The sequence below is a fragment of the Babylonia areolata genome, chromosome 21 (genome assembly GCF_041734735.1).
Source record: "Babylonia areolata isolate BAREFJ2019XMU chromosome 21, ASM4173473v1, whole genome shotgun sequence".
Taxonomy (NCBI): Eukaryota; Metazoa; Mollusca; class Gastropoda; order Neogastropoda; family Buccinidae; genus Babylonia; species Babylonia areolata.
The window spans coordinates 3263648-3282115 of record NC_134896.1 but is presented as its reverse complement, the minus strand read 5'-3'; the positions used below and the strand labels follow the sequence as shown (position 1 = coordinate 3282115).

Here is an 18468-nt window from a genome sequence, read left to right as displayed (position 1 = left end):
TCTCACCACAATATCAGCATGTACATGAGTGTACACAGCCTTCAGACACACTGTACAACTCATGTTTCCACCTCTGCATCTCACCACAATATCAGCATGTACATGAGTGTACACAGCCTTCAGACACACTGTACAACTCATGTTTCTAATCTGCATCTCACCACAATGTCAGCATGTACATGAGTGTACACAGCCTTCAGACACACTGTACAACTCATGTTTCTAATCTGCATCTCACCACAATGTCAGCATGTACATGAGTGTACACAGCCTTCAGACACACTGTACAACTCATGTTTCTAATCTGCATCTCACCACAATATCAGCATGTACATGAGTGTACACAGCCTTCAGACACACTGTACAACTCATGTTTCCACCTCTGCATCTCACCACAATATCAGCATGTACATGAGTGTACACAGCCTTCAGACACACTGTACAACTCATGTTTCTAATCTGCATCTCACCACAATGTCACCACTGAGATGTAAAAGTCATGGTCAGTAAGCATGTCAATGAACACCTTTTTTTCTCTAGTAAATAACCCCCACCCCCGTTCCGTTGGGTGAATGTGTGTGTGTGTGTGTGTGTGTGTGTGTGTGTGACAAGGGTTCACAACCCTCTGCATACTGCCAGAGAAAGCTGTGGACAGAAGTAAGGAAGGACGGTGACTGGCTGCAGTGTGGCACTGAAGCAAAGACAGGAGCACGGGATCGGGGGTTCCATTCTGTGCTGCCCCTTTTTCCTGCCTCTGCCAGGCGAAGACTGGCCTGTTCTCTGTGCTGTGTGGTGCCAGAAGCCATCACTGGCTCGCCTTACGAGGGATGCTCATTCAAGATTTCCCCTGACCCACTTCCAATGGACTGGGAGGAACGAAACTTGGCAGAGTTATTAGTCTTTCTCTAAATAGGTACCACCAAGGGTGACACACTTCTCCCATCGCTTTATACAGCTGTGAGGACCCTGCCTGTAGAAGTCTGCAGGTTGCGCCAGAAGCGAAGACTTGACCTCGGAAATAAGCGTTTCATCGTCTGGGAAGTAAGTGCTTGCCAATCAAAAATGACTGTGTGGTTGGAAAGAGGTGGAAGTCAGATGGTGCGAGGTCGGGAGAGTAAGGGGGATGTGGAAGGATTTCATGGCCGCAGGACCGTGCTTCCGTCTGAGCAACATGTGAGTTGTGAACCAGGGCGGACACCTTTGGTCAGCATGCCACGCCTCTCCGTTTCGATGGCCTCCCGCAATTTCTGCAGCAATGAAGCGTACTGTGCTCCGATAATTGCGGAACTCTTTGCCAGGAAATCCATCGCCCCTACTCCTTGCTGGTCCACAAAGACCGTGAGCATGACCTTGCCCGCAAAGGGTTGGACACGTGCCTTCTTCGGAGGTGGTGAGTAAAAATGCTTCCATTGCTTCGGGCTTTAGTCTCTGGATTATAGTGACGGACCAATGTTTCATTCTGCGTGATCAGTTTGTCGAAAAAGTCCTCCTGATTTTCTTGGCACATGGCCAAAAGAGCCTGGGAGCACGTGACTCGTTCCTGCTTCTGGAAGGGTGTGAGCAACCGGGGAATCCATCGTGCATTTTCCACAGACCCCACACTGATCTTGACATCTTGAGCTATTTGATGAACGGTCATGCGGCGATCTTCCATGATGGCAGCCTTCACTTGCCGGATGGTGTCTTTGTTCATCAGTGGCGGACTGGTCTTCCGGGAATGGGAGCCGTTTCCAGCGATGTCCGACCACACTTGAACTGACGATGCCAGTGTTTGACTACGTCATACGATGCGGCATCCCTCCTACTGGTCTCATCTCATCGAATGTCTCCCTTGATGTGCGGCCTCTCAAGTTCAGAAACTTGATGACCGCTCTGCATTCAACTGGCTCCATCATCACAACTTACTCCACTACAGCACCTGTGAAAGAGACACTGCTATGGCTACAGAGAAACAAGTTACCACGTCAACGAATACGTGCAATTTCAGCCTCCTACAGTAAGTGGGAGTAAGTCAGGGGAAATATTTAATGAACGTCCCTCGTAGTTCTTTTTTCTCTATCCTCTTCTCTATATTATGACTGTCTTGTATTGCATGTATTTTCCATGTTTTCGATACGTATGAATTAAATTATTTAATTATGTTTTGTTTGTTCATAAATATTACTGATGTCATGTCATCACTGATATTTCCAAATGACCAAACATATATATATTCAAAGACATTTTTGGAGGGAAGCCCAAATGAAATTAAATCCTTTTCACGTGCACAGCAAAACTCACATAATAAATTATTACCAACATCCACAGACATTCTTTTGATAAATGCCATCAGAAAAATAATGTAAAAGCAGGCGCTAGGCCAGCATTAAAATTCGAAATATAACAAATTGGGATGCAACATGATATCACGACAAAGGTCAAGGTCAAAGGTTAAAGGTCCCACAGCCATTTCCAGTCATGGGGGCAGTGAATTCATGATCACTACACAGGAAGGCCAGGCCCCCTCTCCCTCCACCCTTATAGCCCTCCCCCAAGTCAGGTACCATGCACACCTGGTCAGTGATTCACCCTCCGCCCTTATAGCCATCCCCCAACCAAGTCAGGTACCATACACCTGGTCAGTGATTCACCCTCCACCCTTATAGCCATCCCCCACCAAGTCAGGTACCATGCACACCTGGTCAGTGATTCACCCTCCACCCTTATAACTATCCCCCAACCAAGTCAGGTACCATACACACCTGGTCAGTGATTCACCCTCCGCCCTTATAGCCATCCCCCAACCAAGTCAGGTACCATACACCTGGTCAGTGATTCACCCTCCACCCTTATAGCCATCCCCCAACCAAGTCAGGTACCATACACCTGGTCAGTGATTCACCCTCGCACCCTTATAGCCATCCCCACCAAGTCAGGTACCATACACCTGGTCAGTGATTCACCCTCCACCCTTATAGCCATCCCCCAATCAAGTCAGGTACCATACACCTGGTCAGTGATTCAGCCTCCACCCTTATAGCCATCCCCCAATCAAGTCAGGTACCATACACCTGGTCAGTGATTCAGCCTCCACCCTTATAGCCATCCCCCAACCAAGTCAGGTACCATACACCTGGTCAGTGATTCACCCTCCACCTTTATAGCCATCCCCCAACCAAGTCAGGTACCATACACCTGGTCAGTGATTCACCCTGCACCCTTATAGCCATCCCCCAAGTCAGGTACCATGCACACCTGGTCAGTGATTCACCCTCCACCCTTATAGCTATCCCCCAACCAAGTCAGGTACCATGCACACCTGGTCAGCGATTCACCCTCCGCCCTTATACCTATCCCCCAACCAAGTCAGATACCATGCACACCTGGTCAGTGATTCACCCTCCGCCCTTAAAACTATCCCCCAAGTCAGGTACCATGAACACCTGGTCAGTGATTCACCCTCCACCCTTATAACTATCCCCCAACCAAGTCAGGTACCATGAACACCTGGTCAGTGATTCACCCTCCGCCCTTATAGCCATCTCCCAACCAAGTCAGGTACCATTCACACCTGGTCAGTGATTCACCCTCCACCCTTATAGCCATCCCCCAACCCATGTCAGGTACCATGCACACCTGGTCAGTGAGGAAAATCGGAGTAAAGTGCCTTTCCCAAGGACACAACACCATGCCGAAACTGGGCCTTGAGCCCTGGTCACTGGTGAACACTGGATCACACGTCCATCACTGACCACTGGTGAACACTGGATCACACGTCCATCACTGACCACTGGTGAACACTGGATCACACGTCCATCACTGACCACTGGTGAACACTGGTTCACACGTCCATCACTGACCACTGGTGAACACTGGATCACACGTCCATCACTGACCACTGGTGAACACTGGATCACACGTCCATCACTGACCACTGGTGAACACTGGATCACACGTCCAACGCCTGATCGGTCCTGCAACGGCGCCCCCTTGATAACAAGGAATGACCACAAAAATAAGACAAAATAATAACAAATTAGACACAGTTAATGTTAACAACAACAACAACAATACAAACAACAACACAACAACAACAAGAACGATACAACCAACACCAACTAGAGCAGTCTCTTGCTGACGACAGTGTTCAACAACAACAACAATATTAACACGACCAACAACAACAACAACATTGACACAACCAACAACAACAACATTAACACAACCAACAACAACAACACAACCAACAACAACAACAGCAACAACTCAGCCAACACGAATTACAGCAGTCTCTTGCTGACGACAGTGTTCAACAACAACAACACTAACACACCACAACAACAACAATCAACCAACAACAACACAGCAACACTCAGCAACAATTACAGCAGTCTCTTGCTGACGACAGTGTTCAACAACAACAACAACACTAACACAACCAACAACAACAACAATACAAACAACAACAACAACAGCAACAACTCAGCCAACACGAATTACAGCAGTCTCTTGCTGACGACAGTGTTCAACAACAACAACAACACTAACACAACCAACAACAACAACAATACAACCAACAACAACAACAGCAACAACTCAGCCAACACGAACTACAGCAGTCTCTTGCTGACGACAGTGTTCAACAACAACAACAACACTAACACAACCAACAACAACAACAATACAACCAACAACAACAACAGCAACAACTCAGCCAACACGAACTACAGCAGTCTCTTGCTGACGACAGTGTTCAACAACAACAACGCTAACAACAACAGCAACAACTCAACCAACAACAACAACAGCAGTCTCTTGCTGACGACAGTGTTCAACAACAACAACAACAATAACAACAACAACAACACAACCAACAACAACTACAGCAGTCTCTTGCTGACGACGGAGTGGGTGATCACCGTGGTGAAGGTCGCCTCCGAGGTCAGCAGGCCACAGTGCAGGTCAATGGAGTGCAGGGCCTGACCCCAGCGGTAATGCCCCCCCTCCCCCTCCCCCGGGTACACCTTGCACTGCACCGTGGTCACCACCAGGTTCTCTCCCTGGAACTGAGTTCAAACCCACTGACACGTCAGCAAGTAACCACCAGGGCGTCCCCCTGTGTGTGTGTGTGTGTATGTGTGTGTGTGTGTGTGTGTGTGTGTGTGTGCGTGCGTGCGTGTGTGTCTGTGTGTGTCTGTGTGTGTCTGTGTCTCTGTGTGTGAGTATGTGTGCGCGCGTCTGTATGTGTGTGTGCTTGTGCGCGCATGTGTGTGTGTGTGTGATTGTGCGCGTGTGTGTGTGTGTGCACGCGTCTCTGTTTGTGCTTGTGTATGTGTGTGTGCGTGTGTTCTTGTATGCTTTCTGTCTGAATGAAGTGTTATAGAAAAGCCCTTTAAGAGATTTGAAGGCGCTATGTGAATTTACCACCACCACCACTACTACTACTACTTTTACCACTCTTCTCATTATCATCATCATCATTATTGTAATCATCATCATTATCATCATTATCATCATTGTAATCATCATCATCATCATTATTGTAATCAGCATCAGCATCATCATCAACATCATCATTATCATCATCATTATTGTAACCATTATTATCGTCATCATCAGCATCATCATCATCATCATCATTGTAATCATTATCATTGTCATCATTATTGTAATCATTGTAATCATTATCATTGTCATCATTATTGTAGTCATCATCATATCATTATTGTAATCATCATTATCATCATCATCATCAGTAGCAGTAAGAAGACGACGACGATACCTCCAGCATGAGGGGAAGGAAGGTGCGGGTCTTGTTCTTGTTGACGTCATATCCGGTGGTGCACCAGATGGCGCTGTAGCGGGTCAGGTCGCGGTGACGTCGGTCATCCACCGGCCTCAGCAGCAACGTCTGGCCTGAGATCCTCATCGACCTGACACACGTCACCACCTTAAGGTCACCTCACTGGACCGCCCTTCACTGACACCACAAGGAACACGCTAGAGAGGAAGGCCAAACAAACCTGGCGCACAACATGGAAGAGGAACTCCAGACCCTGAAGCATACCTGGGGTACCGTTCAGAGACTGGCCCCGAACAGACAGGAGTGGTGCTTCTTCGTTACTGCTCTACATGCCAGAGGGGATGATGACCAGTACGTAAAGATAACACCACTTACTGACTTACTTAGATTTGGTAAGATCAGGCGTTTGCTAAATCCATAAGACACCTCCTCTCTTAGACATAGATGCTCCTGTGTCGATGGACGCAAGAGGCAGTCCAGGCGCTCCAGTGTCCACGGTCCTCAGGTGGTTTACTGGTGTCACCCCGTCGTCTGTCGACATGTCTGAGGTCTCTCCCCACTGTTTGCTGGTGTCACCATATCGTCTGTCGACATGTCTGAGGTCTGTTTCCACTGTTTGCTGGTGTCACCATATCGTCTGTCGACATGTCTGAAGTCTGTCTCCACTGTTTGCTGGTGTGACACCATCGTCTGTCGACATGGCTGAGGTCTGTCTCCAATGTTTGATGGTGTCACCCCATCGTCTGTCGACATGTCTGAGGTCTCTCTCCACTGTTTGCTGGTGTCACCCCATCGTCTATCGACATGTCTGAGGTCTGTCTCCACTGTTTGCTGGTGTCACCCCATCGTCTGTCGACATGTATGAGGTCTGTCTCCACTGTTTGCTGGTATCACCCCATCGTCTGTCGACATGTCTGAGGTCTGTCTCCACTGTTTGCTGGTGTCACCCCATCGTCTGTCGACATGTCTGAGGTCTCTCTCCACTGTTTGCTGGCGTCACCCCATCGTCTGTCGATATGTCTGAGGTCTGTCTCCACTGTTTGCTGGTGTCACCCCATCGTCTGTCGACATGTATGAGGTCTGTCTCCACTGTTTGCTGGCGTCACCCCATCGTCTGTCGATATGTCTGAGGTCTGTCTCCACTGTTTGCTGGTGTCACCCCATCGTATGTCGATATGTCTGAGGTCTGTCTCCACTGTTTGCTGGTGTCACCCCATCGTATGTCGATATGTCTGAGGTCTGTCTCCACTGTTTGCTGGTGTCACCCCATCGTCTGTCGACAAGTCTGAGGTCTCTCTCCACTGTTTGCTGGTGTCACCCCATCGTATGTCGATATGTCTGAGGTCTCTCTCCACTGTTTGCTGGTGTCACCCCATCGTATGTCGATATGTCTGAGGTCTGTCTCCACTGTTTGCTGGTGTCACTACATCGTCTGTCGACATGTCTGAGGTCTGTCTCCACTGTTTGCTGGTGTCACCCCATCGTCTGTCGACATGTCTGAGGTCTGTCTCCACTGTTTGCTGGTGTCACCCCATCGTCTGTCGACATGTCTGAGGTCTGTCTCCACTCTTTGCTGGTGTCACCCCATCGTCTGTCGACAAGTTTTTGCGTAGGGTTTGGTGTCAAAGGCGTCCTATTTTTTCATCCGTGTGGTCTCAAGTTACGATCTTTGGAACAAAAGAGGAGCGATAATATGCTGTGTGGGTTATCCCAGCTTGACACTTAAGAAATTTCTTGCTGCTTCATATTTTGCACAGTTTGAAGTTGTTGCTGCCTTTCCAGTCCGTCATTTCGGTTTGTGGTCACTCACTACTGATGAAGCCATTGCCCAGGTAAGTGAAATCAGGTGACAGTGAAACTAAAAATGATGAAAAAAAGGGAGCCTTCAACACTCTCCAGTGATACCCCCCCGCCGCCCCCCCGAACGCACAATACAAACATACATAAAAAATTCACATACACGTATACAAACGTGCACAAACGTATACATGTATGCACGCACATCATACATGGAAGCGCGTGCCTACACAAAGAAACTCACACGGGAGACAGACAGACAGACAGGCAGACAGACAGACAGACAGGCAGGCAGGCAGACAGACAGACAGGCAGGCAGACAAATAGAAAAATATATATAAAGAATGGAGAACGCAAGTCTCGCCATTGGTCTGCAGTGTTCTTGTCGCTCGAACGGGGACCAAACGGATAGAAAATGAACTGTACACCCGAAATTAAACTTATAGCTACCTACCTACCTACCTAACACCACCACCCTCCTCCCCCCAAAAAAAAACAAACAAACAAAACACACACACACACACACACACACACACACACACACAGAGAGAGAGAGAGAGAGCTTCCACAATCGATTCATACCATAACGAGTCCAGACATTTCATGGTAAAAAAAACAACAACAACAAAAAACAAAAACAAAAACCACTTACTTACATAAAAATGTATCATGTTTTTGTTTAGTTTTCACACTCATTAGCAACTGTTTCTCTTGTCAAATTAACGACTTCCGTTTTAGGAAGTCCGTAGAGTTATTTTCTTTAATTTGTACATCAAGTTCCAATATTCATCACTTGTTCCGCCCTCAATATATCCTGTTTCCCCCAACTCATCATACAGTCCCCCCTCTCTTCTATTGCCTGTTTATTCAATCAGTTTTCAATTATGTCAAATGTGAAAATCAATTCTTTGAACTGGTGTCTGCAATCTCCAGTATGTCTGGCGGGGCATTTGACAGAATCAGCTTTTATGTTCCTTCCTTCCTTCCTTCCATCCAGTCTTCCTTCTTCCCTTCCTTTATCTCCTTCCTTCCACCCGTCTATTCATCCATCCATCCAACCTCGCCCCCTCTCTTCCTCCACCCTCCCTCCCCCCCCCCCCCCTTCCTCCCCCCACCCTCCCTTCCTTCAAGACACCCCAAACAACCAGCCGCACCCAGCAAAGCACCACTCACGTGAGCTGCCGTGCCGGAGTGATGACGGTTTCCAGCAGGTACTTGTGGTTGGCGCGCACCTTCAGAGTGTTGGGCTGCACGAACCGCTGCCCGTCAGGTTTGTGGAACACGGGCGTGTGGGTGGGCCACTGGGCCACGGTGACACGGACCTTGACCCTCTCCTCCATACATCCCAGCGCCACAGCGCGCGGCAGACGGGCCCTGTGGTTACTGGTCACCGTGGAGTGCTCTGCGGTCAAATCCAACAGCTACACTTGCTGGTGACCCTTTTTTCCGAACTTTCAGTATACAAACAGTTCAATGGGAAGCGTGGATGCTCCCTGAGTCAATAAGTCTGGATGGTTTAAAACAATCCACAATGGATTGAAAAGGAGATACTTCTATGCGGAAATGATTCAACCCTTCAAAGTCTTACTTTCACCAGTTGACCATTATCCAGAAGGCCACAGAGACACCCCTTCCAAAGAACCCCAAAATGCTGCGGTGAGGCCAGCGGTAAGTGCCTGTTCGCTTCTTCCCTAGCAGTTTTATGGGTCTTCAATGCATTTTATGGGTCTGCAATACATGTTATGGGCCTGCAATGCATTTTAAGGGTCTGCAATACATTTTATGGGTCTACAATGCATTTTATGCATGTACACATACACGTCTGCAGTTTAACTTCATGGCGACTTCAAACAGCAGTCATATTGTTCTGACCTGGTTTCGTTACACAGCGTCAACATTCCCTTCATAGTGACCAAGTACTTCCTGGGGGAAACAAATATATATATAGACACATAAAAAAAATTATATATCGCTTTGGTGTGTTTGCTTCAGCTGCCAAAAATCTCACAAACTGAAGCCTAAGCCAGCGGCATTTTACTCAAACGCACAGCAGCGTTAAAAAAAATTAAAAATTAAAAAAACAAACAAACAAAAAAAAAACCCTTTGATAAAAAGCACAGTCATCTGTTTCCGTGAGTCTCTCTTGTCTGTTCAGCAAATTAATGACCTTGAACAAAGTCCATCCATGTTCAGTTCACGACCCGAACGGTTCGAATTCAAATATTCCTCTCAGTACTCAGTGAAGAAGACTTTTTCACATCACACAGAGACAGAAATTGTCTATCACTTGAAATACAGCCGTTTGAACTCAAGCTGACTGGGCCGTCACTCCTGCCGATTTATGCCTGTTTCACTGCCGTCCCTACATTCCCTACATCATCTCTCCAGTTTGTGACTTGACGCCATGGGGAGTGGATTCCGGTTCAAACACGTCAGGAAAAAAAAAAAAAAAAAAAAAAAAAAAAGCAGACAGTGCACGTCAGTGGGCGGACTGGAGAGAAGCTGTCATCGGCAACACGACCACTTGTCAGCACGGGACGGGGCCAGCCCAGGGACGTAACTCTGTGTGTCGCCAGATTCACAACATGGCCACCACCAGGAATGTTGTGACACGGTGCATAGGGGGAGTGGGTCGGTTTCACCTTGTCTGTCTGTGACAAAAGGATCAAGTATAAAATATGATTTTGCAGTCTCCTCAAACAAGGGGGGGCTGTGTGGCTTTCACAGTCTGTCTGTGAAGGGATCAAGTGCACTGACATGCCCCTTCCAAAAAGGGAAGTGCTTTGTCTGTATCCTCCCTGTCTGTCTGTCTGTCTGTATCAAGTCTCAGGCCTGAAAACCTCTTTCCAAAACAGCTCCCCCACCCTATCCCTCTTTCTGTCTACACTCTATCCAGCTTTCTATCAACATGTTTATCCAAAGTTTTGTCAATGATTTCTGTGAATCAGAGCTATGCATTAATTAAACCTATCGAGGTGAAATTAGTTTTGGTGCCATGGCTGTTCGCAGTTATCTGCTGTGGGGGATGGAGAGACGGACAGACAGACAGACAGAAGAAGAAGAAGAAGAATTGATTGGTTGAATCTTTAATGGGTAAAGAATTAGACACAATTCTGCCCATTTAACGACACAAAACGTAAAGAAATGAAATGAAATTATTTACAATAATAAGAACGACTAATGAGAAAAGTGAATGGAATAGTTCTTTTAAAATAAAAAAAGCAGTGAAAAGAACAATTGTTATATCAGTTGACACGTACGTATGTGCGCGTGCGCACGCACGCACACGCACACACACACACACACACACACACACACACACACACACACACACACTAAAACAAGCAAACAAAGACATACGTACACATTCACGCCCACACATTCAAACACACACATACACGCACGCAGTCACTGCCAAGAAGGAGGAGAGTGAAGAGAGTGGAGGCAGGAGCTTTACGGCAGCTGGTCCTTTCAATGTCGCTCTCGGCACAACGATTTGGACAGGCACTTATTTCAGTGGACGTTAAGCATCTCATTTATTAACCAGATTAAGATCATTTTCTCTGATCAGCATTTTGATTCCATCTGATTCCGCAAACATTCAGGAGACAGTTTGCAGTCAGCACTTTGATTCAGCTTTCTCATGCCAACCCTCTTTTGCATCGACAATTTGGCCATTCTTGCAGCGAAACAAGCGATGATTTAATGGCGGTCAGTTATGTCCTGTGTCATCATAAAATCATTATAAAATCAAGCAGACTTTTTTTTTTTTTAAAACTTTCTCTTCTTCACGTTTTTTGCTAATTTCAATAAGACGAAAGTTCAAAACTAGGATGAAAAGGGTTAAAGGAAAAAGCGACACTGGTGTGTGTGTGTGTGTGTGTGTGTGTGTGTGTGTGTGTGTGTGTGTGTGTGTGTGTGTGTGTGCGTGCATGTACGTGTATTCATTTTCATGCGTGTCTTCGCTATTTGTACCCGAAGAAAGTTGACAGTGGAAAGATAGGACACAACAGGTTAAAAGGAAACGCGCTGCAGATGGTTTTTGTTATATTTCGGGGTTTTTGAAGCTCGTTTGTAACCGTTTTATGATGTTGGTTTTGTTTCTTTCCATGTAGGTGTTTGCGTGCATACGTTTTGACATTTTCTGTTTTGACTCATACCGGGCGAAATTTCAGTTTTGCTTGAAGAGAATGAAAGAAAAGCGACCCGATTTTTTTTTTGTTTTTGTTTGTTGTTGTTGTTTTTTTAGATAGAATGTTGTTTTGCTTTCTGCTTTGTTATTCTTTTCTTTAAGACAGTCTATAAACCTGTCACTGTTTATGCTTAGAATATTGGTTGGGTTTTGTTTCTGTTCAAGCGAGTATGTTGATCCTTGGAGAAGACATTAAACGTCTGTTTCTGGGCAGATGTCTGTACGTGTCTTTGTGTATGTGAGTGTGTGAGGGGTTGGGGGGTGGGGGGGGTTGTATGCCTATAATTATTTGTGCACGTGCGCTACTGAAGTCAGTGTGTGTGTGTGTGCGTGGTGTGGGTGGTGGAGGTGGGTAATAGGGATGTATATTAGGCTACAGTGTGTGTGTGTGTGTGTGTGTGTGTGTGTGTGTGTGCCTCTGTGCGTTTCTGTATAATCAGATTCCACAATTATTCGTTTTCATGACCTGATTGTGCCAATCAGCTTTGAAAATTACGTCAGAGTGCGGTACGGCACGCCTGTTACGTCATTTGGTGATGTTACAACATGACTGACGCACCTGGTGATTACGTGATTATGTATGAGAGGGACAGGTCAGTTAAGTTCAGCATCATTGATTTTTGTCGTCATGGCCGAAACTGAGTCTGCGTAGTGTCAGTTGGTGTGGTGACATGACTGGAGTGTCAGTTGGTGCGTACCGACCTACACATTCATTGTGTGTGTGTGTGTGTGTGTGTGTGTGTGTGTGCGTGCGAGCGCGCGCGTGTGTGCGTGCGTGCGTGTGTGCGTGTGTGTGTGTGTGTGTGTGTGAGAGTCACAGTTGCTATTTCGCACTGTAACGCATATGACGGTGTGAATAATTCGTGAATTTCCGTCGTTTTGAAAACATACAGAGGGGAAAATATTCTGAAGGCTTTTTTTTTTTTTGGGGGGGGGGGTAATTTTTTGTTACATATATAGATAGATGGATAACAATTGTAGGCTTCCTGAAGTGCAGTCTACGGAGAAAAACAAAACAATGACAAAAATACAACAAAAAAGAGACAGCCTGAAGACCTTTTTCAAGGAAAAGGCGTGTTATAGTCACTATATGGTCATGATCAGCCGCACAGTGGTGTGCACTCGATTGTGCACATCGTGTCACGGTGACATTTTTACCTCACTCATTTTGCTTCTGTTTTTTCTTTCTTTCTTTTTTTCTCGCTTTTTCTTGTTTTTTGTTTGTTTGTTTTGTTTGTTTGTTTTTAGTTTGTCTCCCCCTCCCCCCCCCCCCCCCTTTTTTTTTTTTTTTTTTTTTTTTTTTTTCATCTTGCAATTTCACGTCTCCAGGATGTGGGCCAGTTTTTCCCCATGTTTCTCCATGTACTAGTACCCAAATCAGGTTTCTTGGAAGTTCAAATGATTTTGATTTTGAACCTTAGTACGCACAATGGAAAAATCAGAGTAATAGATCCTGTTTTCGTACTGCAAACTCACTTCGAGAGGAAGCCGGCTGCATTTGATAATGAAAACAACAACAATAATGATAATAAAGATAACAACAACAATAACAATAATAATGATAATTATAATAACAACAACAACAATAATAATAATGATGATAATAATAACAATAATAATGATGACGATGATGATGATGATAATAACTTTTAAAAAAACATTGAAGGAAAATATATTCTTGTAGTAAGCCGAACGCATGGACTGTCCCAAAACTAAGTATAATTATTTCCAAAGATTTAATTTAAAAAAAAAAAAAAAAAAATCGACGAGGATGGGATTCGAACCCACGCGGGGAGACCCCAATGGATTAGCAGTCCATCGCCTTAACCACTCGGCCACCTCGTCTGCTATGCAACAATAGTTTTTGTAACAATATATAACTTCTGTAAATAAGTTCTCCATTGCCTGACCATAGCCTGGATGAGGTGATCACTTTCATCAATCAATGTCCCCGTTTCCTAAGATTTAGATATTTTTATTTACACGCCTAACTTCATCCGATAACCTTATTTAGCAGCGGTCTCCGGGAATGCCCCCGACCGCACACCCCTAGCCCTCGAAAACACTGCTGTCCTTTTCCTGTGGACTGGGACCACTGATCTAAAAATAGGACCCACGGAACAAATCGGGTTGGGACGGGGGTCACGGACGTCTATGGGGATGAGAGGCTGAAGGGAAGAACAGGTCTAGAAGGTGGGGGATTTAGCTGGACAGATCGTATCCTTGGGGGATCGAAGGTGAATGAAGCCCTTGTCCATTTTGTAGATCAACATCGGCTTTGTCATTTTCCTGCGCCGTGGCATTACCCCCACCCCTATCTTCCACACACCCTCCCCTATTGTGGTGTGTGTGTGTGTGTGTTTTCATGAGAACACATATAGACTATCAAGCAGAAATTAAAATAGTAATGATAAAATCCATCCCTTGTTAAAACATAAAAGGGGAAAAAAGGGGTGTTAAAAAGTAAATACAGAGTTCTATGCACGATCCAGGGATGATTCTTTTCTGCTTTGGGCTGGACATAGACACTAATTTGGTGTCTATGGGCTGTGTGAGGTTTGATTTGGGACATTCACACAGCAGAAAGAAGCATCTCAATCCCTTGTTCAGAAAATTCAAATATGTTACCTTGTGAAATTCAATTCAAACTGTGAACATGTTAAACCATGTGGATGGCCATTATTACCATGTAATTCAGCTGAATATTTCAGATGAGGAAGGTGGTAGACTGGTTAAGACACTTCTGTGCCACCACATTGTCCGTGAGGTTCTGGGATCAAATCCCACTCTCGCCTTTTCTCTCAAGTTTGACTGGACAATCAAACTGAGCATCTACATACAGTCATTTGGATGAGATGATAAACTGAAGTCCTGGGTGCAGCATGCACTTGGCACACTGAAAAAGAACCTATGGCAACGTAAGTGTTGTCCTCTGGCAAAATTATGTACAAGAAATTCACTCTGATAGGAACACAAATATACATGAGTGCCCTTAAGACCCGACTAGTGCGTTGGGTTATGCTGCTGGTCAGGCATCTGCCCAGCAGATGTGGTGTTGTGTGCATTGATTTGTCCAGATGCAGTGACACCTCCTTTGGAGAAACAGAAATTGTATTTTTAGTGTTATCCTGCATGTCGTTTTAAAACATTTCTGATGTGTGTGTGTGTGTGTGTGTGTGCATAATTTACTGTTGCTGTTTGGTTTGATGTCTGTGCTGGGTTATGTATGTTAAGTTGTTTACTGTTTAAATGCATGTTTTACATGTTGGGTTCTTTCAGCTGTTTTTGCATCGTATGGCACATTTGACCATGGACAGGCTTTAAATGAATCATTATTATCATTACTGTTGTTGTAGTTGTTACAATATAACACAATAAAGCTCTTGTGAAGTGGAAAGACATTGGATATACAACCATCTTAATTCTGGTCAAGGAATTTCACCCACCATCAGAAAAACAAACTAGCAGCCACTGACCAGTCCTGTCATTTGCTGTTGCTCAGGACTATTCAACAAGTGACCAAATCATCAATAGTTTAGTTTGCACAGACAGAAAATTCAGACAAATTATATCTCAGTCTTGGTTAAAAATCACATGCCATCACCCACACAACAGCATTCAATGAATGAAGTCCCTTTGTTTTTGTCAACACCTTTAATCAATCTGTAGTTAAAACATATTGGAAAAAATCCATTAAAAATCCGACAGTTTCGGTGACTGATTTGCTCTTGCTCTGGTTAGTAATAAATATAAATCTCAATCATTATAGCAGGGGGTTAATTAATTACATGAAAGTGGAGTCAGTAACAAAAAGGTATGATGCTGGTGTGAACAATAAGGAACAACACTGTTTATGAGGTGTGCAAAACACTATTTGATAATAAATAAACAGAACTGCCAACACATCAGCTATTGAACTAGAGTTACAGTTAACTAACAAATCAGCTATGCTATGGTGGGGGAGTCAGGAAGTGGGGAGGGAGGGGGAAAGTGAGTACCATCAGGCACTGTCTTGAAAGACAAACACTTCAAAATAACAAATGTTTTAACACAATGAGTGAATGATAAACAGAATGCCCGTGATCACATCTTCTTACATTTAATCTTCAGCTCTATGTGACAGATACATATTCTGTCACCTACTTTCTACTGTGTATTTGTCTAATTTATTCAGAGACTTAGAAATTGTGCTTATTCCATTACATCTGGGGTTCTGCTGTTTACAAATAAATTTTCTTCAACAACAGTATCTGGAATGTAAAACTGTGTATAAAGGACTTAGAGACCATGGGAAAATATACAGGAAGATGCACAAATTGGATGAATATATTGTGATGGATGAATGTTATTTCCTCAAAAATAGAGAGAACTGAGAATAAAGAGAGAGAGAGAGAGAGAGAGAGAGAGAGCATGTGTGTGTGTGTGTGTGTGTGTGTGTGAGCAGAAAAAAAGTGTAAGTGTGTGTGTGTGTGTGTGTGTGTGTGTGCGCGCATGCATGAATATGTCTGTATGTGCATATCCATACATTTGTGTTTGAATGAAGGTGGCAGAATGGTTAAGACATTCATCTGACAATTCAGTGTCCATGAGGGCCTGAGTTCAAATCCTGCTCTTGCCCTCTCTCCCAAGTTTGACTGGAAAGAAATTGGAAGAAATCTACTGATAGGTATGCTTCTATATATATATATGCATGCACTCGAGGCTTGAAAAAAGCACATTTGGTTAAGCTGCTGGTCAGGCATCTGCCAAGTAAATGTGGTGCAGCATAAATGGAATTGAACCCAATGACGTTTACTTGAGAAACTGAAACTGAGACGCATGTGAAGACAATCACTCTGATTAACAACCCTAGCAAAAAGTGGAATTCTGTTTGTGCACACACACCTGCCTTTCACAGCTGTAAGCAACAGACCTGTTTCCATTCTAAAATATGCATTTATACCGGTCCATTCTTCAACCCTTGCAGTCTGCTGGTGTCGGATTATCACAACACTGCTTCCTCTCACAACTCATCCCTAAAACACCTAGCATCATTGCTGTGCCCATCAGTTCATCAAGAAATCCAACAACTCTTCAAGCAGCAAATGTATACAGCATGTATTGACTTTGAACAATCTAAAGGTACAGGTGGGCCTGCAAAACAAAAACAAAACAAAAAGGAACAATCAACCTGACCAAAACCAACATCAGTCACTCAGTTATCATAAATGCACTTCATTTCATGAAAGTCTGTTTTTCCCCCTTAACAAAAATCACTGTTTGGGAATGCAGGATTTCTGATTCAGTAAAATACTCACCGAAAAAGTAACTGTATTATATACAAAATAATTTTCTGTATTTCAAATTGCATCAGCTTTCAGTCAGTAGATCACTTGATGAGTGTCTTCCACAGCAGCTCATCTATTCTCTCTCATGAAAATAAATTATCACCAGCATTTCAAAACTCATACACAAACATTTAATTCTTAAACAATTTCTTAAAATTGATAATGGATGTTTCAAAGGATTAAAGGTCTTCACAGGCAACACCTTAAAGCTTCAAGTAGATGCTACAATTGATATGTCCTAACAGACAATCAACATATGTAATTTCCTAACCCAGACCTGGAAAAATATTTTTTGTTGGACATATGTTAGGTCTGGGATTTTTTTTTTTCTCTCTCTTTCTTCTAGCACACCCCAGTGCCTGTGATGGTGAATGTCAATGATGCCATGCATAATAAGCTCAACCTTTCTTGTCGGAGTCTCTTTCCATCACAAAGCACAGATCAGGACCATCAACACAAATCATAATAAAATTAAAATGTTCTTTCCTAAGTTCCACAACACCATCGTCATTGACAATCATAGATATTTGATGATGATGGCGAAAATCAAATCAATGAGAACTGAGATAACTGGAAATGCAGACACTTACAGCAGTAGTATAGGCACCCAATGTTTGATGAAGGTACAATAGCAAAACTTAAAAGTGAACTGAAGTCCTTTTATCTGACAGGATTTTTTAGTTCACGGTAATTATTTGATGGACAAATTCACAGACTTTTTAAAAGAAAAGACTGCTTAAAACTACAGGGATACTCAGAATGGAAATGAATTACATACTTGATTTATATATATGTAAAACAACTTTAAAGATTGTTACTTTTATATAGCTGACACAATATACAACACAGATAACATTTCAATTGAGATTTAACAGGTGGTTGTTAATGTTCTGATTCTGATTAAACTGGCCAGGTGGTTATTAATGTTCTGATTAAACTGTCTTAAATGCCTCCCTCTCCTGTTTCACAACAGTAAAACAAAGGCAGAAAAAAGTGTTATACCATGTCAGATGATTGCAGTCCCATTCATTACAGACCTCACACTTTCTATTGTTATGATATAAATACTGAACAAAAGTGGTCAATAAAAAGCACTTTATATGGTTTGAAAGAAATACTGAATACAAGTATTCAAAATTCCTTTTACACTTTCTGAGATTACAGTATTTCAACATTGCAATCCAGACCATTATAAGATAGTTTCTACAAAAGTGAATGTTGTTGTGACCATGAACAAAGCAAATATTTTGTAATGTTGTTAGATCATGAATTATATTCATTAAAAATATATTTCTTTACAGTTTCTTTCACTCCGTGAGTTTGTATGTGTGCATGTGTGTGCACATGCATGTGTGTGCATTATTTGCGTG

At 43.8% G+C, this 18468-nt stretch overlaps 1 protein-coding gene and 1 non-coding gene across 2 annotated transcripts; both read right to left on the bottom strand.

The window, feature by feature from the left end:
* Positions 1 to 4842: 4842 nt before the first annotated feature.
* On the bottom strand, positions 4843 to 9344 carry LOC143295663 (CB1 cannabinoid receptor-interacting protein 1-like). The gene is made up of 3 exons (XM_076607278.1): positions 8753 to 9344; positions 5762 to 5912; positions 4843 to 5045 (listed from the first exon to the last, which is right to left on the bottom strand). The coding sequence occupies exons 1-3, from the start codon at positions 8917 to 8919 to the stop codon at positions 4860 to 4862; spliced, it is 504 nt and encodes a 167-aa protein (XP_076463393.1). The 5' UTR covers positions 8920 to 9344; the 3' UTR covers positions 4843 to 4859.
* Positions 9345 to 13534: 4190 nt separating this feature from the next.
* Trnas-gcu (transfer RNA serine (anticodon GCU)) lies at positions 13535 to 13616 on the bottom strand. Its single transcript has one exon. It is a non-coding gene; the product is annotated as a tRNA-Ser (tRNA).
* Between the last annotated feature and the right edge of the window lie 4852 nt (positions 13617 to 18468).